This window comes from Nerophis lumbriciformis, linkage group LG14 (assembly GCF_033978685.3).
Source record: "Nerophis lumbriciformis linkage group LG14, RoL_Nlum_v2.1, whole genome shotgun sequence".
In the NCBI taxonomy this organism is placed as follows: Eukaryota; Metazoa; Chordata; class Actinopteri; order Syngnathiformes; family Syngnathidae; genus Nerophis; species Nerophis lumbriciformis.
The window spans coordinates 43,446,478-43,474,129 of record NC_084561.2 but is presented as its reverse complement, the minus strand read 5'-3'; the positions used below and the strand labels follow the sequence as shown (position 1 = coordinate 43,474,129).

At 43.7% G+C, this 27,652-nt stretch overlaps 1 protein-coding gene across 1 annotated transcript in view; it reads left to right on the top strand.

The window, feature by feature from the left end:
• LOC133616345 (contactin-associated protein-like 4) overlaps positions 1–27,652 on the top strand; it is a 306,751-nt gene that overhangs the window by 74,600 nt on the left and 204,499 nt on the right. Inside the window, exons 3-4 of the mRNA XM_061975492.1 lie at positions 7,427–7,620; positions 26,109–26,256. Of these exons, the coding sequence (XP_061831476.1) occupies positions 7,427–7,620; positions 26,109–26,256 (342 nt within the window). The remainder of the gene's footprint in view (positions 1–7,426; positions 7,621–26,108; positions 26,257–27,652) is intronic.

Genomic DNA, 27,652 nt, shown 5'->3' with positions numbered 1-27,652 from the left:
GTTGCTTTTCTGACATGGACTTGTTTCTTCAGCATTGTCCACACTTTTATGTCAGGACTTTGGGAAGGCCATTCTAAAACCTTCATTGTAGCCTGATTTAGTCATTCCTTTACCACTTTTGAGGTGTGTTTGGGGGTCATTGTCCTGTTGGAACACCCAACTGCGCCCAAGACCCAACCTCCGGGCTGATGATTTTAGCTTGTCCTGAACAATTTGGAGGTAATCCTCCTTTTTCATTGTCCCATTTACTCTCTGTAAAGCAGCAGTTCCATTGGCAGCAAAACAGGCCCAGAGCATAATATTACCACCACCATGCTTGATGGTAGGAATGGTGTTCCTGGGATTAAAGGCCTCATCTTTTCTCCTCCAAACATATTGCTGGGTATTGTGGCCAAACGGCTCCATTTTTGTTTCATCTGACCGCAGAACTTTCCTCCAGAAGGTCTTATCTTTGTCCATGTGATGTCAGATGAAACAAAAATGGAGCTGTTTGACCACAATACCCAGCAATATGTTTGGAGAAGAAAAGGTGAGGCCTTTAATCCTAGGAACACTATGCCTACCGTCAAGCATGGTGGTGGTAGTATTATGCTCTGGGCTTACACTTCTATAGCATGTACTACAAATTATGCACATTTTATGCAGTAATGTTAATATTTGCTTACATGTCCCTTGGCAAGTTTACCTGCAATAAGGCGCTTTTTGTAGCCATCCACAAGCTTCTGCTTGACCACTTGACCACAAAATTGGTGCAGTTCAGCTAAATCGGTTGGTTATCTGACATGGACTTGTTTCTTCAGCATTGTCCACATGTTCTCAATAATAGTAAATAAATAATACACAGTTGACAATAGTAGATAATTATGATGCATATGTTTTATTCATTTATTCATTATTACTACAGGGAAAATTATGCAAACTTAATCCTGATTCACAGTCAAATGTTAATGAATGCACTTAACATTCATCAGGAAATGTCACCTGCGGTATTTAACATGCAAACTGCTTGTTTATTCCAGTAGGCCGTACGGATAATTGCGCATTGATCTCATCTGTCATTTTCGGGGACGTTGCACACGTCGCTTGAATCTCAACTGTCGGACAATTTGGCCACAGTTCTATACTCCGGAGTTAGGATTGTCAGAGTCCATGTATTGTGACGCGCCAGTAACATACTGAGTCTACTTTTTTGCATCGTGGTGTCGTCTTAAAATTGCAACATTCCTTCACCAATAACAGATGCTCTTTTCAGATACAAATGTGTAGCCTATATATTGTTGTATTTCTTTCATTAAGCTCACACATCATCAGTTCTTCTTCTGTGCACTATACATTCGTTCTAGAACACCCGAACATGTCCAATTGCCAAAAGTATTTGGCCAACTGCTTTGCCTCGCGTATGAACTTGAAGTGCCATTCCATTCCTAACTCATAGGGTTCAATATGACCTTTTGCAGCTATTACTGTCACACCGCGGTGAGGGAAGTCTTGTCTTGTGATTTACATGTTTTATTTTGAAAAGCAACTCCTCTTGTTTCAGATCACGGGTCCTTCCTCTTGTGTCACCAGTCTGACGTCATTCCTGACCCTTGATTGTTTCCACCTGTTTCCCATTACCCTCATGTTCTTTATAAGCCCATGCCTCCCCTTGTTCTGTGCCAGATTGTCTCGAGCTTTCGTGCCTGTCCTGCGTTCCATGTCCCTGTTCATGTCCATGCCTTGCCTTGTCCCACGTCTACGTCCTTGCTCCCAGAATATCCCACGCTGTAATTTTGAATTGACTTTTTTCCTCCCTCAGAGCGACTTTTGTTATCCTACCTTTTTCTACCGCAGTGGTGAGTTATTATTTTTCCTTAAAGATTTTTTCCTCAAAGTTTGTTGAGTGATTTTTTGTTTACATTGATTAGAGTAGTTAAGTTTTATAGTCTTTATTTTCTTCCTCCTGTTTGGAGCGTTTTTTGTTAAAGTTTTTGATAACAGATACGGTGCTAATTATATCGTCCTTATTTTTGTATTCCTGATTTTCGGTTTTTCCCTTTTGGAACATTTTGTCAATAGTATTTTTGTAATTCATAGTAATTGAATTTACTCGGCTCTGGAGGCTTAAAGAGTATTTCAAAATAAAAGCTTTATTTGGAATCACCTCTCTGCATCTGAGTCCCTTCCTCCGTCCAAGCCTGACAATTACAGCTTCAACTCTTCTGGGAAGGCTGTCCACAAGGTTGCGGAGTGTGTTTATAGGAATTTTGCACCATTCTTCCAAGAGCGCATTGGTGAGGTCACACACTGATGTTGGTGGAGAAGGCCTGGCTCTCAGTCTCCGTTCTAATTCATCCCAAAGGTGTTTATATCGGGTTCAGGTCAGGACTCTGTGCAGGCCAGTCAAGTTCATCCACACCATGTCTTCGTGGACCTTGCTTTGTGCACTGGTGCACAGTCATGTTGGAAGAGGAAGGGGCCCGCCCCAAACTGTTCCCACAAAGTTGGGAGTATGGAATTGTCCAAAATGTTTTGGTATCCTGGAGCATTCAAAGTTCCTTTCACTGGAACTAAGGGGCCAAGCCCAACTCCTGGAAAACAACCCCACACCAAATTTCACACTCTGCACAATGCAGTCCGAAATGTAGCGTTCTCCTGGCAACCTCCAAACCCAGACTGGTCCATCAGATTGCCAGATGGAAAAGTGTGATTCATCAGTCCAGAGAAGGCGTCTCCACTGCTCTAGAGTCCAGTGGCGACGTGCTTTACACCACTGCATCCCACGCTTTGCATTGGACTTGGTGATGTATGGCTTAGATGCAGCTGCTCGGGCCATGGAAACCCATTCCATGAAGCTCTCTGCGTACTGTACGTGGGCTAATTGGAAGGTTTGGAGCTCTGTAGCAACTGACTGTGCAGAAAGTCTTTGCACTATGCTGACCTCTCTGTCAGTTTACGTGGCTGAGTAGCCATTCCTTTACCACTTTTGAGGTGTGTTTGGGGTCATTGTCCTGTTGGAACACCCAACTGCGCCCAAGACCCAACCTCCGGGCTTGTCCTGAACAATTTGGAGCTAATCCTCCTTTTTCCATTGTCCCATTTACTCTCTGTAAAGCAGCAGTTCCATTGGCAGCAAAACAGGCCCAGAGCATAATACTACCACCACCATGCTTGACGGTAGGAATGGTGTTCCTGGGATTAAAGGCCTCACTTTTTCTCCTCCAAACATATTGCTGGGTATTGTGGCCAAAACAGCTCCATTTTTGTTTCATCTGACCACAGAACTTTCCTCCAGAAGGTCTTATCTTTGTCCATGTGATGTCAGATGAAACAAAAATTGAGCCACAATACCCAGAAATGATTGGAAACTCAAGACAGCCATGACATTATGTTCTTTACAAATGTATGTCAACTTTTGACCACGACTGTATATAAATCGACAGATTACTGTACAGATAAATATACTGCACTTTTGCATACTAGACTTAGACTTAAACAAACTTTAATGATCCACAGGGGAATTTGTTCAACACAGTAGCTCAGCTACAATCATGGAAAGTGTAAGGATGGAAAGGACAACGCAGGTATAAATAGACTAAATATAGCGATATAACATATATACGAATATATGCGAATATATACATAGTATGTGTACAGTATATTATATATACAGATATATTATATTATGTCTATAAGTGTACATACACTTGTAAAGAACATCATGTCATGGCTGTCTTGAGTTTCCAATCATTTCTACAACTCTTATTTTTTTGTGATAGAGTGACTGGAGCACATTCATGAAGTTTGCTTCTTTTATGAATTTATTATGGCTCTACTGAAAATGTGAGGGTCAAAAGTATACATACAGCAATGTTAATATTTGCTTACATGTCCCTTGGCAAGTTTACCTGCAATAAGGCGCTTTTGGTAGCCATCCACAAGCTTCTGCTTGACCACTTGACCACTAAATTGCTGCAGTTCAGCTAAATGTGTTGCTTTTCTGACATGGACTTGTTTCTTCAGCATTGTCCACACAGCTTAATTTTTGTTTCATCTGACATCACATGGACAAAGATAAGACCTTCTGGAGGAAAGTTCTGTGGTCAGATGAAAGAAAAATAGAGCTGTTTGGCCACAATATCCAACAATATGTTTGGAGGAGAAAAGGTGAGGCCTTTAATCCCAGGAACACCATACCTACCGTCAAGCATGGTGGTGGTAGTATTATGCTCTGGGTCTGTTTTGCTGCCAGTGGAACTGGTGCGTTACAGAGAGTAAATGGGACAATGAAAAAGGAGGATTACCTCCAAATTCTTCAGGACAAGCTAAAATCATCAGCCCGGAGGTTGGGTCTTGGGCGCAGTTGGGTGTTCCAACAGGACAATGACCCCAAACACACCTCAAAAGTGGTAAAGGAATGGCTAAATCAGACTAGAATGAAGGTTTTGGAATGGCCTTCCCAAAGACCTGACTTAAACGTGTGGACAATGCTGAAGAAACAAGTCCAAGTCAGAAAAGCAACACATTTAGCTGAACTGCACCAATTTTGTGGTCAAGTGGTCAAGCAGAAGCTTGTGGATGGCTACCAAAAGCGCCTTATTGCAGGTAAACTTGCCAAGGGACATGTAAGCAAATATTAACATTGCTGTATGTATACTTTTGACCCATTTTCAGTAGAGCCATAATAAATTCATAAAAGAAGCAAACTTCATGAATGTTTTTTGTGACCAACAAGTATGTGCTCCAATCACTACATCACAAAAAAATAAGAGTTGTAGAAATGATTGTAAAGTCAAGACAGCCGTGACATGATGTTCTTTACAAGTGTATGTATTTCAGTCATTTGTGCATGTTAGTGGGAAAATGCATCTTTTTGTTTTCTATAAGTGAAACAATTCTAAGAAACAAAACAGTCGGTTTGTACTCGCCAGTTGTTGTGTGATAGTCCTACGTGTAGAAACATATTACCCAAACAAACAGCAATGATTTGAAATCGTTTTTAAAAAATGTACTGAAATGTGTAGATTTACTACATATGTTTTATTTGTGTATTATCACACGCAGTATTTTATGAGGGTAAGTGATACTTATTTCCAGAGGTGGGTAGAGTAGCCAGAAATTGTACTCAAGTAAGAGTACTGTTACTTTAGAGATTTATTACTCAAGTAAAAGTAAGGAGTAGTCACCCAAATATTTACTTGAGTAAAAGTAAAAAGTATGTTGTGAAAAAACTACTCAAGTACTGAGTAACTGATGAGTAACATACACACACATATATATATATATATATATATATATATATATATATATATACATACATACATACATACATATACATTGATATATACAGTATATAATTTATATTTATTTATTTTGCCGTTTTTGTTTACATGTTAAAGGTGTTTTAATGAATATACATGCATGTTTAACACATATAGATTCCTTTCTTTAATGAAGACTAGAATATAAGTTGGTGTATTACCTGATTCTGATGACTTGCGTTGATTGTAATCAGACAGTAGTGATGATAACGTCCACGTTTTCAATTGGAGGAGAAGAAAAGTTCCTCCTTTCTGTCTAATACCACATGAAAGTGATGGGTTTTTGGCATCTTATTTGTCCAGCTTCCATATTCGTTTTTATACACTTTACAAGAAATACATTGGCGTCAAACTCCGTAGCTTGCTAGCTTGTTTACGCTGGCTTTCGGAGACTCTTGTTTTGAAAGCGCAGGCGCGATGACGCGGCACTTTTATTGTGAAGACAGGAACGTCCTCATGTGCGGTCAGTCTTTAGGCTTTTGACGGGATGTACGGTTGAAATAAAACAAGTATCTTTTTTCCTTCACACTTTTGATTGATTGATTGAGACTTTTATTAGTAGATTGCACAGTACAGTACATATTCCGTACAATTGACCACTAAATGGTAACACCCCAATAAGTTTTTCAACTTGTTTAAGTCAGGTCATGTGACCACCTGGCTCTGTTTGATTGGTCCAACGTCACCAGTGACTGCATCTGATTGGTGGAACGAAGTGAAACGTCACCAGTAAGGCAGGCACTTTGAAGGTCTGTCTGACAGACCAAAACAAATAAAGCGTGCATTAACAGATCGATAAAAATTAGTAGCGAGTAGCGAGCTGAATGTAGATAAAAGTAGCGGAGTAAAAGTAGCGTTTCTTTTCTATAAATATACTTAAGTAAAAGTAAAAGTATGTTGCATTAAAACTACTCTTAGAAGTACAATTTATCCCAAAAGTTACTCAAGTAGATGTAACGGAGTAAATGTAGCGCGTTACTACCCACCTCTGATCATGTCTGTAGTATTTAAGTTCATTGTTTTCAGTTTGTCTTTCTGGCGACATCCCACATTTTTGCTCTTCACATTCCTGACACTTGTTTTTTCATGTCCATCTTTCATGCTGCAACTTTAGTCCAAGCCAAGTAAGTTTTTGTTTATTAATGCTATAGTCTTTTGGTTTCATAGTTTGTTCTCCGCCACTGTTCTCCGCCACTGTGCTGTTTCGTTTGTACTCTTTTTTTTGTCCTTTATTAGTGTAAAAAATAAATTATGTACTCTCATTCCCGTTTCGCCCGAGCCAACTTTCCGTTGCCTTCTAGAAAAACTAAACCCCAGGACTGTCATGACTAGGACTGTGGCTTGGTTTGTTCTCCCGTGGTGCAAATGAACTGGACTGGTCAAGGCTTGAAGGTGGGTACATGATTTATTTAAACTATCAAAAAAGGAATAAACGAAAAGCGCGCACAGGGGCGGAGGTACAAAACTAGACTATAAACACAAGAAACTATGAACAATTAAACAAAACACTAACTGTGGCTTAATAAACAAAAACTTACTTGGCATGGAACCGGCATGAAAAAAAGAGTAGCAAGGGTCATCAGGGTGTGGAGAGTGTGCAGGAGCATAAATGCGGGGATGTCGTCAGGACGAACAACAGAAAATGAATGAACTTAAATACTATGGACATGATTAGTGAAAGCAGGTGCGTGACTCAAAACGTGAAACAGGTGCGTGACGTGACAGGTGAAAACTAATGGTTGCTACGGTGACAAACAAGAGTGCACAATGAGTCCAAACGTGGAACAGGTGAAACTAATGGGTAATCATGCAAACAAGACAAGGGAGTGAAAAGCCAGAAACTAAACAAAACATGACTTAAAACAAAACATGATTACACAGACATGACAAGGACCAAGTCATGACAAAGTGAAACAATTCTAAGAAACAAAACAGTCGGTTTGTACTCGCCAGTTGTTGTGTGATAGTCCTACGTGTAGAAACATATTACCCAAACAAACAGCAATGATTTGAAATAGTTTTTAAAAAATTTAGTGAAATGTGTATATTTACTACATATGTTTTATTTGTGTATTATCACATGCAGTATTTTATGAGGGTAAGTCATACGTACTTCCTCTTTGCAGGAGCTGGAGGTTGGTCTCCTTTCATCTCAGACAGACACCAATGGCTGGAGGTGGACCTGGGTAAGAGGACCCTAATCGCAGCTGCCGCCACGCAGGGACGTTACGGCAGCTCTGATTGGCTGACGGCCTACCTGTTGATGTTTAGCGACACGGGACACAACTGGAGACAGCACCGTCAAGAAGACACGTTTGGGGTAATTACGTCACCGTCGCATATGTTTTTTTTAAGCTTAGTTTAGTTTGCCATGTTACATACGGTGCGTCCGGAAAGTATTCACGGCGTTTCACTTCTTCCACATTTTTGTTACGTTACAGCAGGGGTCGGCAACCTGCGGCTCTTTGATCACTCTGATGCGGCTCAGCAGCTTACTTGCTGAACCCCCCAATTTTCCCGTGAGACTTCCGGATTTCAGTGCCTCTCGCAGAAAACTCCCGGGATTAATATTCACCGATTTTCACCCTTACAGCTATAATAAGGGCGTGCCATGATGGTACAACATTTGGCGCCCTCTACAATCTGTATTAACAGCGTGCCAGCTCAACACTTGTTATACAATATACATCTTCTGCTTGCACACGTACGTGACAGCAAGGCATACTTGGTCAACAGCCACACAGGTTACACTGACAGTGACTATATAAAACAACTTTAACACTCTTACTAATAATGCGCCACACTTTGAACCAAAACCAAACAAGAATGACCAACACATTTCGGGAGAACATCTGCACCTTAACACAACATAAACACAACAGAACAAACACCCAGAATCCCATGCAGCCCTGACTCTTCCGGGGTACATTATACACCCCTGCTACCACCAAACCCCACCCCAACCCTGCTCCCTCACACATCAACACCCCCCTCTCTGTGCGTCGGTTGAGGTGGGCGGGGTTTGGTAGCGGGGGTGTATAATGTATCCCGGGGAAGAGTTAGGGCTGCATGGGATTCTGGGTATTTGTCCTGTTGTGTTTATGTTGTGTTACGGTGCAGATGTTCTCCCGAAATGTGTTTGTCATTCTTGTTTGGTGTGGGTTCACAGTGTGGCGCATTATTAGTAAGAGTGTTACATTTTTTTTTATACCGCCACCGTCAGTGTAACCTGTGTGGTTGTTGACCAAGTATGCATTGCTGTCACCTACGTGGTTGATCAGGCACGCTGATTGTAGTGGGCGCTATATGCTCTACCATCAAGGCACGCATGACGCTGACAAGCGCTATTCATCTAAAACCCGTGTGCCACACCAGCTCAAAAATTCCACATAAAGGTGTAGGCAGCGTGTCTGAGACACCTGGTTTGTACATAGCACAAAGCAAAAAAAAAGGGAGTGTTATTTCATTTAAAATTCCAAAAATTATTGCGGCTCCCATTGTTTTCTATAATTTGTGAAACTGGTCAAAATGGCTCTTTGACTTGTAAAGGTTGCCGACCCCTGCGTTACAGCCTTATTCCAAAATGGAATACATCCATTTTTGTTCTCATAATTCTACAGACAAATACCTCATAATGACAATGTGAAGGTTTTTTTTGCAAATGTATTTCAACTAAAAAAGAAGCACATATACATACATATTCACAGCCTTTCCTCAATACTTTCTTCTTTCGTGTAACGTCAGATGTCCAACTCGGTGTAGCGTAGCCATACCCGCATCTCTGGTCCTAGGTGGAGGAAGAAGACGGCAGCCTCCACGTGGCCTCCTCTTTAAGTAACAAGATGTGGTGCAATACCAACTTGTGAAACCAATGTCGCCAACCAAACGTCGAGCCAGCAGGCTTAGGACCGGCGGACGGGCAGTCATCCCGACCGTCAAAAACCGAGGCCTGTCAGTGCTTTAAATCAATGTCGAGGGCCTAAATACATTGGTCATTACCGGTACTTTTCAGAGGCGGTATAGTACCGAATATGATTCATTAGTATCGCGGTACTATACTAATACCAGTATACCTTACAACCCTACTTGTTACTATGGTAATCTAAGTCACAGCAGGTCAGACGAGGCACCAAGCAGTGTGGGTGGGGAGCGTTTCCACACAGTGTTACCAGGGACCGACGAGGAAGGAGATTTTTACAACCAAGTTCTAAAGCTTAGTGATACATCAAATATATCAGAGAGGGGGTGTGACATTAAAATGTTGTCAATATTCAGTGTTTTATCGTTCATAGATTCTTTATTGTCGTGTACATTCTGGGTGTCTCATTCGGTAAACTTTTTTTTTTTAATTCCATTCCCGTCATAATGTTTTTAGCATTCAATCAGACATTATTGTGAGGTTTTATAATTGCCCAGGTCTGTTCCATAGCAATGCTTCTCAGTTATTTTCTGCTACGCCCTTCTTTGAAGAAGAAAGCATTTTGCGCCCCGCCCCACTCACCGCCGCGACTATAAATAGTATCACGTAAGCACACCTCTGTGTAACATTGTATCCCTATTAACATTAAAGAAAACCAAACAAAATAAAAGAATATACAAACCCCGTTTCCATATGAGTTGGGAAATTGTCTTAGATGTAAATATAAATGGAATACATCCATCCATCCATCCATCCATCTTCTTCCGCTTATCCGAGGTCGGGTCGCGGGGGCAGCAGCCTAAGCAGGGAAGCCCAGACTTTCCTCTCCCCAGCCACTTCGTCCAGCTCTTCCCGGGGGATCCCGAGGCGTTCCCAGGCCAGCCGGGAGACATAGTCTTCCCAACGTGTCCTGGGTCTTCCCCGTGGCCTCCTACCGGTTGGACGTGCCCTAAACACCTCCCGAGGGAGGCGTTCGGGTGGCATCCTGACCAGATGCCCGAACCACCTCATCTGGCTCCTCTCCATGTGGAGGAGCAGCGGCTTTACTTTGAGCTCCTCTCGGATGACAGAGCTTCTCACCCTATCTCTAAGGGAGAGCCCCGCCACCCGGCGGAGGAAACTCATTTCGGCCGCTTGTACCCGTGATCTTGTCCTTTCGGTCATAACCCAAAGCTCATGACCATAGGTGAGGATGGGAACGTAGATCGACCGGTAAATTGAGAGCTTTGCCTTCCGGCTCAGCTCCTTCTTCACCACAACGGATCGATACAGCGTCCGCATTACTGAAGATGCCGCACCGATCCGCCTGTCGATCTCACCATCCACTTTTCCCTCACTCGTGAACAAGACTCCGAGGTACTTGAACTCCTCCACTTGGGGCAGGGTCTCCTCCCCAACCCGGAGATGGCACTCCACCCTTTTCCGGGCGAGAACCATGGACTCGGACTTGGAGGTGCTGATTCTCATCCCAGTCGCTTCACACTCGGCTGCGAACCGATCCAGTGAGAGCTGAAGATCCTGGCCAGATGAAGCCATCAGGACCACATCATCTGCAAAAAGCAGAGACCTAATCCTGCAGCCACCAAACCAGATCCCCTCAACGCCTTGACTGCGCCTAGAAATTCTGTCCATAAAAGTTATGAACAGAATGGGTGACAAAGGGCAGCCTTGGCGGAGTCCAACCCTCACTGGAAACGTGTCCGACTTACTGCCGGCAATGCGGACCAAGCTCTGACACTGATCATACAGGGAGTGGACCGCCACAATCAGACAGTCCGTTACCCCATACTCTCTGAGCACTCCCCACAGGACCTCCCGAGGGACACGGTCAAATGCCTTCTCCAAGTCCACAAAGCACATGTAGACTGGTTGGGCAAACTCCCATGCACCCTCAAGGACCCTGCCGAGAGTATAGAGCTGGTCCACAGTTCCACGACCAGGACCAAAACCACACTGTTCCTCCTGAATCCGAGGTTCGACTATCCGGCGTAGCCTCCTCTCCAGTACACCTGAATAGACCTTACCGGGAAGGCTGAGGAATACAATGATTTGCAAATCCTTTTCAACCCATATTCAATTGAATGCACTACAAAGACAACATATTTGATGTTCAAACTCATAAACTTTTTTTTTTTTTTTTGCAAATAATAATTAACTTAGAATTTCATGGCTGCAACACATGCCAAAGTAGTTGGGAAAGGGCATGTTCACCACTGTGTTACATCACCTTTTCTTTTAACAACACTCAGTAAACGTTTGGGAACTGAGGGAACTAATTGTTGAAGCTTTGAAAGTGGAATTCTTTCCCATTCTTGTTTTATGTAGAGCTTCAGTCGTTCAACAGTCCGGGGGTCTCCGCTGTCGTATTTTACGCTTCATAATGCGCCACACATTTTCGATAAGAGACAGGTCTGGACTGCAGGCGGGCCAGGAATGTACCCGCACTCTTTTTTTTTACGAAGCCACGCTGCTGTAACACGTGCTGAATGTGGCTTGGCTTTGTCTTGCTGAAATAAGCAGGGGCGTCCATGAAAAAGACGGCGCTTAGATGGCAGCATATGTTGTTCCAAAACCTGTATGTACCTTTCAGCATTAATGGTGCCTTCACAGATGTGTAAGTTACCCATGTCTTGGGCACTAATGCACCCCCATACCATCACACATGCTGCCTTTTACACTTTGCGTCGATTACAGTCTGGATGGTTCGCTTCCCCTTTGGTCCGGATGACACGATGTCGAATAATTCCAAAAACAATTTGAAATGTGGACTCGTCAGACCACAGAACACTTTTCCACTTTGCATGAGTCCATCTTAGATGATCTCGGGCCCAGAGAAGCCGGCGGCGTTTCTGGGTGTTGTTGATAAATGGCTTTGGCTTTGCATAGTAGAGCTTTAACTTGCACTTACAGGTGTAGCAACCAACTGTATTTAGTGACAGTGGTTTTCTGAAGTGTTCCTGAGCCCATGTGGTGATATCCTTTAGAGATTGATGTCGGTTTTTGATACAGTGCCGTCTGAGGGATCGAAGGTCACGGTCATTCAATGCCGCTTACGTGGAGTGATTTCTCCAGATTCTCTGAACCTTTTGATGATATTATGGAGCGTAGATGTTGAAATCCCTAAATTTCTTGCAATTGCACTTTGAGAAACGTTGTTCTTAAACTGTTTGACTATTTGCTCACGCACTCGTGGACAAAGGGGTGTACCTCGCCCCATCCTTTCTTGTGAAAGACTGAGCATTTTTTGGGAAGCTGTTTTTATACCCAATCATGGCACCCACCTGTTCCCAATTAGCCCGCACACCTGTGGGATGTTCCAAATAAGTGTTTGATGAGCATTCCTCAACTTTATCAGTATTTATTGCCACCTTTCCCAACTTCTTTGGCACGTGTTGCTGGCATCAAATTCTAAAGTTAATGATTATTTGCAAAAAAAAAAAAATGTTTATGAGTTTGAACATCAAATATGTTGTCTTTGTAGCATATTCAACTGAATATGGGTTGAAAAGGATTTGCAAATCATTGTATTCCGTTTATATTTACATCTAACACAATTTCCCAACTCATATGGAAACGGGGTTTGTACTTTCTTAACATTGTCTTTTTAGCCTGTGACAGAAAATATTTAAAGTGCATCATTTGCCTGAAATCAGAATCAGAATCAGAAATTCCCAAGGCCACCAGCTCAGTGGCCTAGTGGTTAGAGTGTCCGCCCTGAGATGGGTAGGTCGTGAGTTTAAACCCCGGCCGAGTCATACCAAAGACTTTAAAAATGGGAGCATTGGCACCCAGCATCAAGGGTTGGAATTGGGGGTTAAATCACCAAAAATGAGACAGAACAGGATCGCTGACGGGTCTGCCAACCTCCGGCGCCTCTTACAATAAAGATGCGAAACAGGTAAAAGCTGGGGGGGGGATAAAAAAAAAATCAGTCTAAGCTGAGGCCAAGAAAAAACCTCATAGCTATAGCATTGTCCACACATTTGATTCAGGACTTTTGGAAGGCCATTCTAAAACCTTCATTCTAGCCTGATTTAACCATTCCTTTACCACTTTTGATGTGTGTTTGGGGTCATTGTCCTGTTGGAACACCCAACTGCGCTTAAGACCCAATTTTAGGTTTTAGGATTTTAGGTTGCCCTAAAGAATTTGGAGGTAATCCTCCTTTTTCATTGTCCCATTTACTCTCTGTAAAGCACCAGTTCCATTGGCAGCAAAACAGGCCCAGAGCATAATACTACCACCACCATGCTTGACGGTAGGAATGGTGTTCCTGGGATTAAAGGCCTCACCTTTTCTCCTCCAAACATATTGCTGGGTATTGTGGCCAAACAGCTCCATTTTTGTTTCATCTGACATCACATGGACAAAGATAAGACCTTCTGGAGGAAAGTTCTGTGGTCAGATGCTGAAGAAACAAGTCCATGTCAGAAAACTAACAAATTTAGCTGAACTGCACCAATTTTGTCAAGAGGAGTGGTCAACAATTCAAGCAGAAGCTTGTGGATGGCTACCAAAAGCGCCTTATTGCAGGTAAACTTGCCAAGGGACATGTAAGCAAATATTAACATTGCTGTATGTTAGAGATGCGCGGTTTGCGGACACAACCGCGGAGTCCGCGGATTATCCGCGGATCGGGCGGTTGAAATAAAAAAAAATTAGATTTTATCCGCGGGTCGGGTCGGGCGGTTGAAATAAAAAAAAATTAGATTTTAAATAGATTCAGGCGGGTGGCAGTTAAACCAATTCGGAAATATATATACATAGTTAAATGTTGTTACCCACATACGAAAAACGAGCAGGCACCTGCAGCATATGCCACAACAGAAGAAAAAAAAAAAAAGAGATGGACACTTTTACGGAGCGGAGAAGGGACGCCTCGCCGGGGTCCGGGACCGAGGCCCCTTCCCCCGAGAGGGCCCCACCGGGAGCCGTAGCTGAGGTGATCCGCGAGAAGGGCCCGACGCACGTCCAGGGTCACCACCGCGCCCACCGCACCGACACCCCGCCTCGTCCGCCTTCGCCGCGGCCGGCGTCACGCGCAGCAGGTAAGCAGCTTACCTGCCCGCCACCCCCGTGGCCGGGGGCTCGTAACAGGGGTCACTCCGCGCGCAGTGCGCTCACGAAAGGGGTGGGGCTCACCCTGATGAGCCGAGTGGGCCACTTTTGGTAAGCAGAACTGGCGCTGCGGGATGAACCGAACGCCGGGTTAAGGCGCCCGATGCCGACGCTCATCAGACCCCAGAAAAGGTGTTGGTTGATATAGACAGCAGGACGGTGGCCATGGAAGTCGGAACCCGCTAAGGAGTGTGTAACAATCCACCTGCCGAATCAACTAGCCCTGAAAATGGATGGCGCTGGAGCGTCGGGCCCATACCCGGCCGTCGCCGGCAGCGAGAGCCGCGAGGGCTAGGCCGCGACGAGTAGGATGGCCGCCGCGGTGCGCGCTGAAGCCTCGGGCGCGAGCCCGGATGGAGCCGCCGCGGGTGTGAGGGATGCGATAAGACAAGCTTTGATAAGCGATGCACCTCCACGCGCTTGGAGGTGCGCTCAGCGCGGCTCCCAGATGATTGCGCACTGGTGTGCGTCTGGGCCGTGACAGCGTGGCACGCATTGAATGTCTCTGCTGCATTGGATCAGTCTCCTTTCTTTAACAGGCAAAAGCTTTATAACCTCACTAATGCCTTGCATCGTCTATATATCTGCCGCGACGAGTAGGATGGCCGCCGCGCTGCGCGCTGAAGCCTCGGGCGCGAGCCCGGGTGGAGCCGCCGCGGGTGTGAGGGATGCGATAAGACAAGCTTTGATAAGCGATGCACCTCCACGCGCTTGGAGGTGCGCTCAGCGCGGCTCCCAGATGATTGCGCACTGGTGTGCGTCTGGGCCGTGACAGCGTGGCACGCATTGAATGTCTCTGCTCCATTGGATCAGTCTCCTTTCTTTAACAGGCAAAAGCTTTATAACCTCACTAATGCCTTGCATCGTCTATATTAGATATATAACAACGGGCGGATGGCGGGCGGGTGCGGTTTTGATTAAATGTTAGTTCGGGTGGATGCGGATGGTTGACGACTTTTGTGATGCGGTTGCGGATGAAATAATTGCCTATCCGCGCATCTCTACTGTACGTATACTTTTGACCCAGCACATTTGCTCACATTTTCAGTAGAGCCATAATAAATTCATAAAAGAAGCAAACTTCATGAATGTTTTTTGTGACCAACAAGTATGTGCTCCAATCACTACATCACAAAAAAATAAGAGTTGTAGAAATGATTGGAAACTCAAGACAGCCATGACATGATGTTCTTTACAAGTGTATGTAAATTTTTGATCGCGACTGTATATATATATATATATATATATATATATATATATATATATATATATATGTCTTAATAAGGTTATCCAAAAAATAGTGCTCGATACCGTAGTAGAGCGCAATATATGTATGTGTGGGAAAAAAATCACAAGACTATTTCATCTCTACAGGCCTGTTTCATGAGGGGTTCCCTCAATCATCAGGAGATTTTAATGGAAGCATTCACATACCATGGTTTATATAGGGCACAGAGTGGGTGGGTACTGGCTGGCGTAGGGGCGTGGTGATTGGCTCATGTGTTACCTAGGAGGTGTTTCCGTCTGTGGCGGCATGCTGATACAATTTCGCTGCGCTTGTTGAGGGATGACAGGTCTGGACGGTAAATAATAAACAGTTTCTCTTTCAAGCATAGGTTGCATCTTTTATTACCACTATTGTAAGGTGTGCTGGATGCAAGAATTTGCCATGTTATTGAATGTTCAACATTATTGTCTTTGAGGTCCCAAATGTGTTTGCTGAGTTCTGTGGTATTTCGCAGGTTTTGGTTCCTGAAAGAAGCCTTGTGATTGTTCCATCTGGTTTTGAATTCTCCCTCGGTTAATCCTACATATGTGTCGGATGTGTTAATGTCCTTGCGTGTTACCTTAGATTGGTAAACAACTGATGTTTGTAAGCACCCACCGTTGAGAGGGCAATCAGGTTTCTTGCGGCAGTTGCAGCCTTTGTTGGTTTTGGGGTCGCTCTGTCCGGGGGCCGACGGCTCATTTGCAATTGTTTTGTTTTGGTTTGAGATAATTTGTCGTATATTGTTCATACAGCTGTAGCTCAATTTAATGTTGTTCTTGTTGAATACTTTTCTTAGGGTGTTGCTTTTGGGGAAGTGTTTGTCAATCAGACTGAGGAATTTGTGTCCAATGTTCGTTGAGACGTTTTTGCTGTATGGGGGGTTGTACCAGATGATGTTGTTTCGTTTTCTGTTCTTTTTTGGTTGGTTCCCTGGCGTGGGTTCATAGGTGAGGGTGAAATTGTATCCGCTTTCATCAAGGGCTTTTTGGTACGGGGGGGTTGCTTGGTCAAATTCAGCTTCGCTAGATGACAGCATCGATAGCCTTTTATTAATTCCGGTAGGTATTCTTTTCGTGGTGGTGGGTGGGTGGTTGCTGTCATGGTGCACGTATTGGAGTGTTGTGTTGGATTTCGTGAATGGTTGGTAGCTGTTATTTCTCAGGTTGAAAGTGACGTCAAGGAAGTTGACGGTTTGCTTGTTGGCTTCAATCGTGATCCGTATACATATATATATATATATATATATATGAATGATTATGTTTGACTTGTTGAAACATGCAGAAAGCCTCACCCAAACCTTCTTTCCACCCATTTGACTGACAATAAAATGAAATGTCCTTAATGGAAGCAACAGGAAGGTTATCATTAGGGAGCGTCAAGCCAATAACTCTCTATTCAGACTGTAAGTGAGCAATGTAAGTAAGACACCTGTGCTTGTCTCTATGGCAACTGTTTAACTTGTGCTGACAGGTACTTGGTGCTTTAAAACCACTTACTGGATCAGTCCCTGTGAGTCAGTCATGACAACTAACTTAATGTCAGACTTGATCATTTTACACTCCCCATAACATCCTCTTTATAGACCATGACCAACTCAACGTCTGCAACTATTCCCCCGTTCACATTTCTTCCATCAGCCTTTTGATGCACCTTTGAAATAAATGCAATAATTTTATATATATATATATATATATATATATATATATATATATATATATATATATATACGTTAGGTCAGGAAAAAAACACAGCAGCTATATCATCCCGACAAGCCTGTTTTGCAGGTTTCCCTGCTCGTCAGGGGATTTTATATTCCGCTTTACCCCGGTATTGAGCACTGTATGACGGATACACCACAGAAACGTGAAATTTCCTCGCTCCTAAATATTCCAAAGTCAACTCTCGGCTTTATTATAAGAAAATGGAAACGTTTGGGAACAACAGCAACTCAGCCACCGAGTGGTAGGCCACGTAAACTGACAGAGAGGTCAGCGTAGTGCAAAGATTTTCTGCACAGTCAGTTGCTACAGAGCTCCAAGCTTCATGTGACCTTCCAATTAGCCCACGTACAGTACGCAGAGAGCTTCACGGAATGGGTTTCCATGGCCGAGCAGCTGCATCTAAGCCATACATCACCAAGTCCAATGCAAAGCGTGGGATGCAGTGGTGTAAAGCACGTCGCCACTGGACTCTAGAGCAGTGGAGACGCCTTCTCTGGACTGATTAATCACGCTTTTCCATCTGGCAATCTAATGGACCAGTCTGGGTTTGGAGGTTGCTAGGAGAACGCTACATTTTGGACTGCATTGTGCCGAGTGTGAAATTTGGTGAAGGAGGAATTATGGTGTGGGGTTGTTTTTTCAGGAGTTGGACTTTGCTCTTTATTTCCAGTGAAATTAACTTTGAATGCTCCAGGATACCAAAACATTTTGGACAATTCCATGCTCCCAACCTTGTGGGAACAGTTTGGATCCTCTTCCAACATGACTGTGCACCAGTGCACAAAGCAAGGTCCACAAAGACATGGATGACAGAGTCTGGTGTGGATGAACTTGACTGGCCTGCACAGAGTCCTGACCTGAACCCGATAGAACACCTTTGGGATGAATTAGAACGGAGACTGAGAGCCAGGCCTTGCGCATTGGTGTGACCTCACCAATGCGCTTTTGGAAGAATGGTGGAAAATTCCTATAAACACACTCCACAACCTTGTGGACAGCCTTCCCAGAAGAGTTGAAGCTGTAATAGCTGCAAAAGGTCATAATGAACCCTATGGGTTAGGAATGGGATGGCACTTCAAGTTCATATGTGAGTCAAGGCAGGTGGCCAAATACTTTTAGTATATATATATATATATATATATTTATATATATATATATATATATATATATATATATACGTATATGTATATGTATGTATGTATGTATGTATGTATATATATATATATACTGTATATATATATATATATATATATATATATATATATATGTAAGTTTTTTACACACCTTCTCATTCAATGTGTTTTCTATATTTTCATGACTATTTTCATTGTAGATTGTCACATCAAAAAAAGGTGAAATAACTGAAAAAATGTTTTGTATTCTAGTTTCTTCAAAATAGCCACCCTTTATAGATGGCTATTTTGATATACTACTCAGTGGCCTAGTGGTTAGAGTGTGCGCCCTGAGATTGGCAGGTTGTGAGTTCAAACCCCAGCCGAGTCATACCAAAGACTATACAAATGGGAGCCATTACCTCCCTGCTTGGCACTCACCATCAAGGGTTGAAATCACCAAAAATTATTCCCGGGCGCGGCCACCGCTGCTGCTCACTGCTCCCCTCACCTCCCAGGGTTGGAACAAGGGGATGGGTCAAATGCAGATGACACATTTCACCACACCCAGTGTGTGTGTGTGACAATCATTGCTACTTTAACTTTTAACTTTTGCGCCGATGACTTTTTCGCACACTCTTGGCATTCTCTCCATGAGCTTCAAGAGGTAGTCACATGAAATGGTTTTCACTTCACAGGTGTGCTTGAAGCACATGGAGAGAATGCCAAGAGGCTGTAAGTAAGTAATCGGAGCAAATGGTGGCTATTTTGAAGAAACTAGAATACAGAACATGTTTTCAGTTATTTCACCTTTTTTTTGTTAAGTACATAACTCCACATGTGTTCATTCAGAGTTTTGATGTGACAATCTACAATGTAAATAGTCATGAAAATATAGAAAATGCATTGATTGAGAAGGCGTGTCCAAACTTTTTGGCCTGTGCTGTATATATATATATATATATATATATATATATATATATATATATATATATATATATATATATATATATATATATATATACAGTCCCTTGTATGTACGTCCCTTTTGGGGTCCACATTGGCTAAATATATACATACATATATACATACATATATACATACATACAGTATATATATATATATATATATATATATATATATATATATATATATATATATATATATATATATATATATATATATATATATATATATATATAAGCGGTGTGCGGCTTCAGCGGTCGCGGAGGCAAAAACTCGGACGGCTTCGAAGCAATTCTGGACCACCATCCGCCGCCTCAGGAAGGGGAAGCAGTGCACTATCAACACCGTGTATGGTGAGGATGGTGTTCTGCTGACCTCGACTGCGGATGTTGTGGATCGGTGGAGGGAATACTTCGAAGACCTCCTCAATCCTACCAGCACGTCTTCCTATGAGGAAGCAGTGCCTGGGGAGTGTGTGGTGGGCTCTCCTATTTCTGGGGCTGAGGTTGCCGAGGTAGTTAAAAAGCTCCTCGGTGGCAAGGCCCCGGGGGTGGATGAGATCCGCCCGGAGTTCCTTAAGGCTCTGGATGTTGTGGGGCTGTCTTGGTTGACAAGACTCTGCAACATCGCGTGGACATCGGGGGCGGTACCACTGGATTGTCAGACCGGGGTGGTGGTTCCTCTCTTTAAGAAGGGGAACCGGAGGGTGTGTTCCAACTATCGTGGGATCACACTCCTCAGCCTTCCCGGTAAGGTCTATTCAGGTGTACTGGAGAGGAGGCTACGCCGGATAGTCGAACCTCGGATTCAGGAGGAACAGTGTGGTTTTCGTCCTGGTCGTGGAACTGTGGACCAGCTCTATACTCTGGGCAGGGTCCTTGAGGGTGCATGGGAGTTTTCTCAACCAGTCTACATGTGCTTTGTGGACTTGGAGTAGGCATTCGACCGTGTACCCCGGGAAGTCCTGTGGGGAGTGCTCAGAGAGTATGGGGTAACGGACTGTCTTATTGTGGCGGTTCGCTCCCTGTATGATCAGTGTCAGAGCTTGGTCCGCATTGCCGGCAGTAAGTCGGACACGTTTCCAGTGAGGGTTGGACTCCGCCAAGGCTGCCCTTTGTCACCCATTCTGTTCATAACTTTTATGGACAGAATTTCTATGCGCAGTCAAGGCGTTGAGGGGATCCGGTTTGGTGGCTGCAGGATTAAGTCTCTGCTTTTTGCAGATGATGTGGTCCTGATGGCTTCCTCCGGCCAAGATCTTCAGCTCTCACTGGATCGGTTCGCAGCCGAGTGTGAAGCGACTGGGATGAGAATAAGCACCTCCAAGTCCGAGTCCATGGTTCTCGCCCGGAAAAGGGTGGAGTGCCATCTCCGGGTTGGGGAGGAGATCTTGCCCCAAGTGGAGGAGTTCAAGTACCTCGGAGTCTTGTTCACAAGTGAGGGAAGAGTGGATGGTGAGATCGACAGGTGGATCGGTGCGGCGTCTTCAGTAATGCGGACGCTGTATCGATCCGTTGTGGTGAAGAAGGAGCTGAGCCGGAAGGCAAAGCTCTCAATTTACCAGTCGATCTACGTTCCCATCCTCACCTATGGTCATGAGCTTTGGGTCATGACCGAAAGGACAAGATCATGGGTACAAGCGGCCGAAATGAGTTTCCTCCGCCGAGTGGCGGGGCTCTCCCTTAGAGATAGGGTGAGAAGCTCTGCCATCCGGGGGGAGCTCAAAGTAAAGCCGCTGCTCCTCCACATGGAGAGGAGCCAGATGAGGTGGTTCGGGCATCTGGGCAGGATGCCACCCGAACGCCTCCCTCGGGAGGTGTTTCGGGCACGTCCGACCGGTAGGAGGCCACGGGGAAGACCCAGGACACGTTGGGAAGACTATGTCTCCCGGCTGGCCTGGGAACACCTCGGAATCCCCCGGGAGGAGCTGGACGAAGTGGCTGGGGAGAGGGAAGTCTGGGCTTCCCTGCTTAGGCTGCTGCCCCCGCGACCCGACCTCGGATAAGCGGAAGAAGATGGATGGGATGGATGGATGGATAGGACATTCTTCAAAGTTCCACAACTCCCACATTTTTCATCTGATTTCAACTGTTCCAACTTCAAAATATTCAGCTTGTTCGGGAATTGTGTGCTCTACTACAACAATTCTACAAAAAAAAAAAAAAATTCCAGGATTTTAGTTCAATTTCAGCATTGGAGCATTCACACGCAATTCTTTCAGGAATTGACTCATCTGGTTTTATTGTTATTATTGTTAATTAGATGTACAATACACAATACGAAGGTCCTGAGTAGTCTTGGGTTCAATCCCGGGCTCGGGATCTTTCTGTGTGGAGTTTGCATGTTCTCCCCGTGACTGCGTGGGTTCCCTCCGGTTACTCCGGCTTCCTCCCACCTCCAAAGACATGCACCTGGGGATAAGTTGATTGGCAACACTAAATTGGCCCTAGTGTGTGGATGTGAGTGTGAATGTTGTCTGTCTATCTGTGTTGGCCCTGCGATGAGGTGGCGACTTGTCCAGGGTGTACCCCGCCTTCCGCCCGATTGTAGCTGAGATAGGCTCCAGCGCCCCCCGTGACCCCAAAGGGAATAAGCGGTAGAAAATGGATGGATGGATGCAGGCCCGGCCCTAACCAATCTGGCGCCCTAGGCAAGATTTTAGGTGGCGCCCCCCCACATCGGCAGTGAAGTGTATATACTCACAAGAACCCGAATAGCTTTGTCTTTGACCTTTTTTTTTTACTTACAACTATACCTAATATATAAAGGGGTGGAAAAGTGACGATTACCTGCAGGGCAAACATTAGCTAACCAGAAGGCAATAACAATGTAAACAAAAAACACCTGCTTGAAAGATCTAATACAAACATTTATATGCACGTACAACACTTAGAACTTTTAGCATATCAGTATGTGGAATTAAATGATGGAATGGATTAAGTAAAGAAGTTAAAAATTGTACTGATATGATCCAGTTTAAGAGGTTGTTCAAAATAATAGTGCTTACAGAGTACAAAGAAGAAGAATTATGAGAAATACTTTCAACCTTATTGAAAATAAGATATTCTTCATCTCAGTATGTTAATAATGACTGAATTATCCATCCATCCATCCATTTTCTACCGCTTATTCCCTTTGGGGTCGCGGGGGGGCGCTGGAGCCTATCTCAGCTACAATCGGGCGGAAGGCGGGGTACACCCTGGACAAGTCGCCACCTCATCGCAGGGCCAACACAGATACTGAACAGAACACAGACTGAATTAATGAATTAATTACATATTACAAAACTGTTGTATACTAATTCATAGATGTTATTTTATCATATAAAAAGGTCAGTAAATGATTCTATATATTTGTAAACGCTTTGAAGTGAGAAAGGGGTAGGATTAAATAAGCTTTGCTTCTTCCTACTCCTTTTCGGGCATGATGTAAAATGAAATGATATGAAATTGTGTGATGTATTATGATGTCAGTGTGTTCATGTTCCAAATAAACTAAAGAAAGAAAGAAATGTCCCTGAGGAATGTAAGGTGGGAGTACTGTAATTACCTAACGTTACATTGTTATTTTCCATAACAATTTAGCCCCCTCCACAATATTAACCCGACTTTAAAACAGAACTAGCTATTTATTGATTAGCAATTGCCGACTCATGTAACATTAGCTTAATGCTAAAAAGCCAGGTTACTATCACATTCTGTAACAGACAAATCATTTCATGTAGGCTAACGTTACCTACCTGCTACCTCTGTCTTTTTCTCGTTTCTACTCCTCTTCTTTTCTCTTATTTCTTCCCCTTGCTTCTTGTCTGTTTAATAGATGTCATCAGTGTTTGAACCTGACATATATAACAAACGGTGGAGCACAACTTTGCATTTCTCAGGTTAAATATTTGACTATTTTTCGACAATTTTAAATAAGTAGCTGAAGTCAACAGTGGTGTGTTGCCCAAACTACAGGTATAGACTTAGACTTAGACAAACTTTAGTGATCCACAATCAGAATCAGAATCAGAAATACTTTTATAATCCCCGAGGGGAAATTAAGATTTTCTGCACAATCCCATTCAAGAGCAGACACACATTACAGGGCAGGCCCGGCCCTAACCAATCTGGCGCCCTAGGCAAGATTTTAGGTGGCGCCCCCCCACATCGGCAGTGAAGTGTATATACTCACAAGAAACCGAATAGCTTTGTCTTTTACTTTTTTTTTTTTTTACTTACAACTATACCTAATATATAAAGGGGTGGAAAAGTGACTATTACCTGCAGGGCAAACATTAGCTAACCAGAAGGCAATAACAACGTAAACAAAAAACACCTGCTTAAAAGATCTAATACAAATGTCCCTGAGGAATGTAAGGCGGGAGTACTGTAATTACCTAACATTACATTATTATTTTCCATAACAATTTAGCCCCCTCCACAATATTAACCCGACTTTAAAACAGAACTAGCTATTTATTGATTAGCAATTGCCGACTCATGTAACATTAGCTTAATGCTAAAAAGCCAGGTTACTATCACATTCTGTAACAGACAAATAATTTCATGTAGGCTAACGTTACCTACCTGCTACCTCTGTCTTTTTCTCGTTTCTCCTCCTCTTCTTTTCTCTTTTTTCTTCCCTGGGCACCTGACAGTTTTGGCATCTTGTGTTGATTTTTTGATGTGGTGACGTCCAAAAAGAGTCATGATACGGGAAGGGAGGGGGCGCACCGTGCGGGGGGAGGAGGGGGGGGGGGGGGCGTAATGTTGTAACAAATAATATTTCTATTAAATAGGCTTTACTTTGCATTTTAATTAACGTGGGATTATTTTTTGTATTTAGAAATAATAGTACCAACTTTTTTTTTTTTTTTTTCTCTCCAACATTTGTGGCACTGGCGTGGCGCCCCCTGATGGACGGCGCCCTTAGCATTTGCCTATACGGCCTATGCCACGGGCAGGCCCTGGATGGATGGATGGATAGATGTTAGAGATGCGCGGATAGGCAATTTATTTCATCCGCAACCGCGGCAGAAAGTCGTCAACCATCCGCCATCCACCCGATGTAACGTTTGATCAGAACTGCATCCGCCCGCGATCCGCCCGTTGTTATATATCTAATATTAATAAAAAATTAAAAAAAGGGTGAAAACTACGCGAATTGCACCTTGTGCAGACAAGATTTTTCGATCGGACACGGAGGAATTAGCGATGTAAAAGACCACGTTGGGACAAAAAAACACAAGTCTAATGCCGTTGCTAGCGATACAAGTGGAAAACTTTCAACGTTTTTCGTCACCCAAACAGATTCTTTGGATGTGATAAATGCCGAAGTTTTATTTACGGAGGCAATAATTGAGCATGGACTTCCAATCGCACTGGCTGATCACATGGGACAGTTAATAATGTAATGCAACCTTTAAAAATCATTACGCGGTGATCGCGATCCCAAAAATAAACTTTTCTTGCATGATAATGTCCAGAAAAATTCGCTTTATATTACTATAGAGTCCTTTTAACGAATGAGTTTGATGGTTTATCACAAACCTTAAATGAAAGAAGTCCTTTGTTCTCCTGCACCATGCACCATGCATGCGCTTTGGCCTTGCTTTGTGTTTGGTGCGCCATCCTGTCGGCTGTATTTCACAGCACGACACACTGTTAAAAGTGTTTATACTATTTATACTTTCAATTAACAAATTGAAGTCTTGTGAAAGGTTGACAGGATAACTGGCATTAACTGTCAAAATAATTTCAAACTATTGAAGTTAGCTTACAGAATAAACATGTCAATCAACCCATATGATTTTTGCTGTAATATTTTTGTTTTGAAAAGTCACTGTGACTGATAGAAAAGTGATGGTTTTAGCAACATTTTAACCTGTCTGAATGCTAATAATCATTTTGCGAGCAAGCAGGTAAGCTACGCGGGCGGAGCGCGCGGAGTGACCCATGTTACGAGCCCCCGGCCACGGGGGTGGCGGGCTGCGCGTGACGCCGGCCGCGGCGAAAGCGGACGAGGCGGGGTGTCGGTGCGGTGGGCGCGGTAGTGACCCTGGACGTGCGTCGGGCCCTTCTCGCGGATCGCCTCAGCTACGGCTCCCGGTGGGGCCCTCTCGGGGGAAGGAGCCTCGGTCCCGGACCCCGGCGAGGCGTCCCTCCGCTCCGTAAAAGTGTCCATCTCTTTTTTTTTTTTCTTCTGTTGTGGCATATGCAGCAGGTGCCTGCTCGTTTTTCGTATGTGGGTAACAACATTTAACTATGTATATATATTTACCAATTGGTTTAACTGCCACCCGCAAAAAAAAATAAAATAAAAAAAAAATCTAATTAATCCGCCCGACCCGACCCGCGAGCGGATAAAATCTTATTTTTTTAAATTTCATCCGCCCGATCCGCGGATAATCCGCGGACTCCGCGGTTGTGTCTGCAAACCGCGCATCTCTAATAGATGTACAAAGCCTGCGGTATTTAACATTGAACAAATTCAACTGAGAGAAGCATTACAATTTTGTAGTAGAGCCACTTTTCAAAAAACGGATGTCATCTTTTGGTTCCCAAGTTAATACTTGATATCACTAAATTCTATTCAACTTAGTAAGGCAACACTGTGCTTCCATGTAGACACATTTATTGTGAATTATGACTATTGTCTGTTACTCAGCCATTTGGGAGATGTGGATAGATTGATTTTGAAAATGTTTTGTTTTTCCAGGCTGTTCCGGGTAACAGTAATGCCGACACCGTTGTCCAGTACAAACTCCACGAGCCGGTGGTTGCTCGCTTTCTTCGCCTCATTCCGCTGGCCTGGAACCCGACTGGGAGGATTGGACTTAGACTAGAAATATACGGCTGTCACTATGGTAACTCGTCTCCAACCATTAATTGTTAAAAGTTTGGTTCTTTTAAGGATTTATTATGGGTCTACTGAAAATGTGCTGGGTTAATATTTGGTTACATGTCACTTGCCAAGTTTTGTGGCCAAACAGCTCCATTTTTGTTTCATCTGACCACAGAATTTTCCTCCAGAAGGTCTTATCTTTGTCCATGTGATGTCAGACGAAACAAAAACGGAGCTGTTTGGGCCACAATACCCAGCATAATGTCAGGAGGAGAAAAGGTGAGGCCTTTTAATCCCAGGAACACCATGCCGACCGTCAAGCATGGTGGTGGTAGTATTATGCTCTGGGCCTGTTTTGCTGCCAATGGAACTGGTGCTTTACAGAGAGTAAATGGGACAATGAAAAAGGAGGATTCAGGACAAGCTAAAATCATCAGCCCGGAGGTTGGGTCTTGGGCGCAGTTGGGTGTTCCAAAAGGACAGGCTAGACTACTGCAACTCACTTCTTGTCGGGATCCCCAGCAAGAACAACCAGAAGCTGCAATACTTATATAATAGTGCTGCTAGGATCCTGATGAGAGTGCGGAAATACGACCACATCATACCAATCCTCAAATCCCTTCACTGGCTTCCTGTTCCACTCAGAATTGAATACAAAGTCTCCCTACTAACCCACCAGTGCCTCCATGGAAATGCCCCCCTCTACCTCAAAGAACTGCTCACCCCCAAATCCTCCTCCAACCTCCGAGGACAAAGCTACGAACAATGCCGCTCCCAGTCTGTGGAACGCTCTCCCCGACCACCTGAGTGTACCACAGACTGTGGATGCTCTTAAAAAAGGCTTAAAAACCCTTCTTTTTTTTAAAAAAAAGCCTTTTTTTTTTTTAAATATATGCGTGCTGGTTCTAGTTATTTTTATTTATTTTTGTTAGAATAATTGTTTCTAAATTATCACAAAAACTTTGTTACATTGAGGGTCAGGTGAGAAGACAAAAGCTGTCTTTGAAACCTACCAAGAGTAAGGCTTGTAAAACTCCACTGTGTAGGGGGGGGGGGGGGGGCAAGATGAAGGTGTTCCTGTGTTCTTTCATGTATGGTAATCAACAGAAAGATATTGTTCTAACCCAAGGACTTCAAAGCGGAGAGAACCAAGGATCTGCCCAATTTCCAGACGACCTCGTTTTGAAGTATTTTACGAACACTTTTTGAACTATTTTATGGAACTCTTTTTGAACTATTTTACGAACCTTTTCCCTTTGAAAACAGCGGTGGGCATGTTTTTTTTTTGGGGGGGTGGGGGTCTAAAATAAAAGGAGGCATGCAATCTTTTGGCAAAGTGTGCTGAGGTACTGTACAAGGGTACAGTGTACAGACGACTCTCCTCAAGATGATTCCAAATTGAAATCTAATTCTTTGCC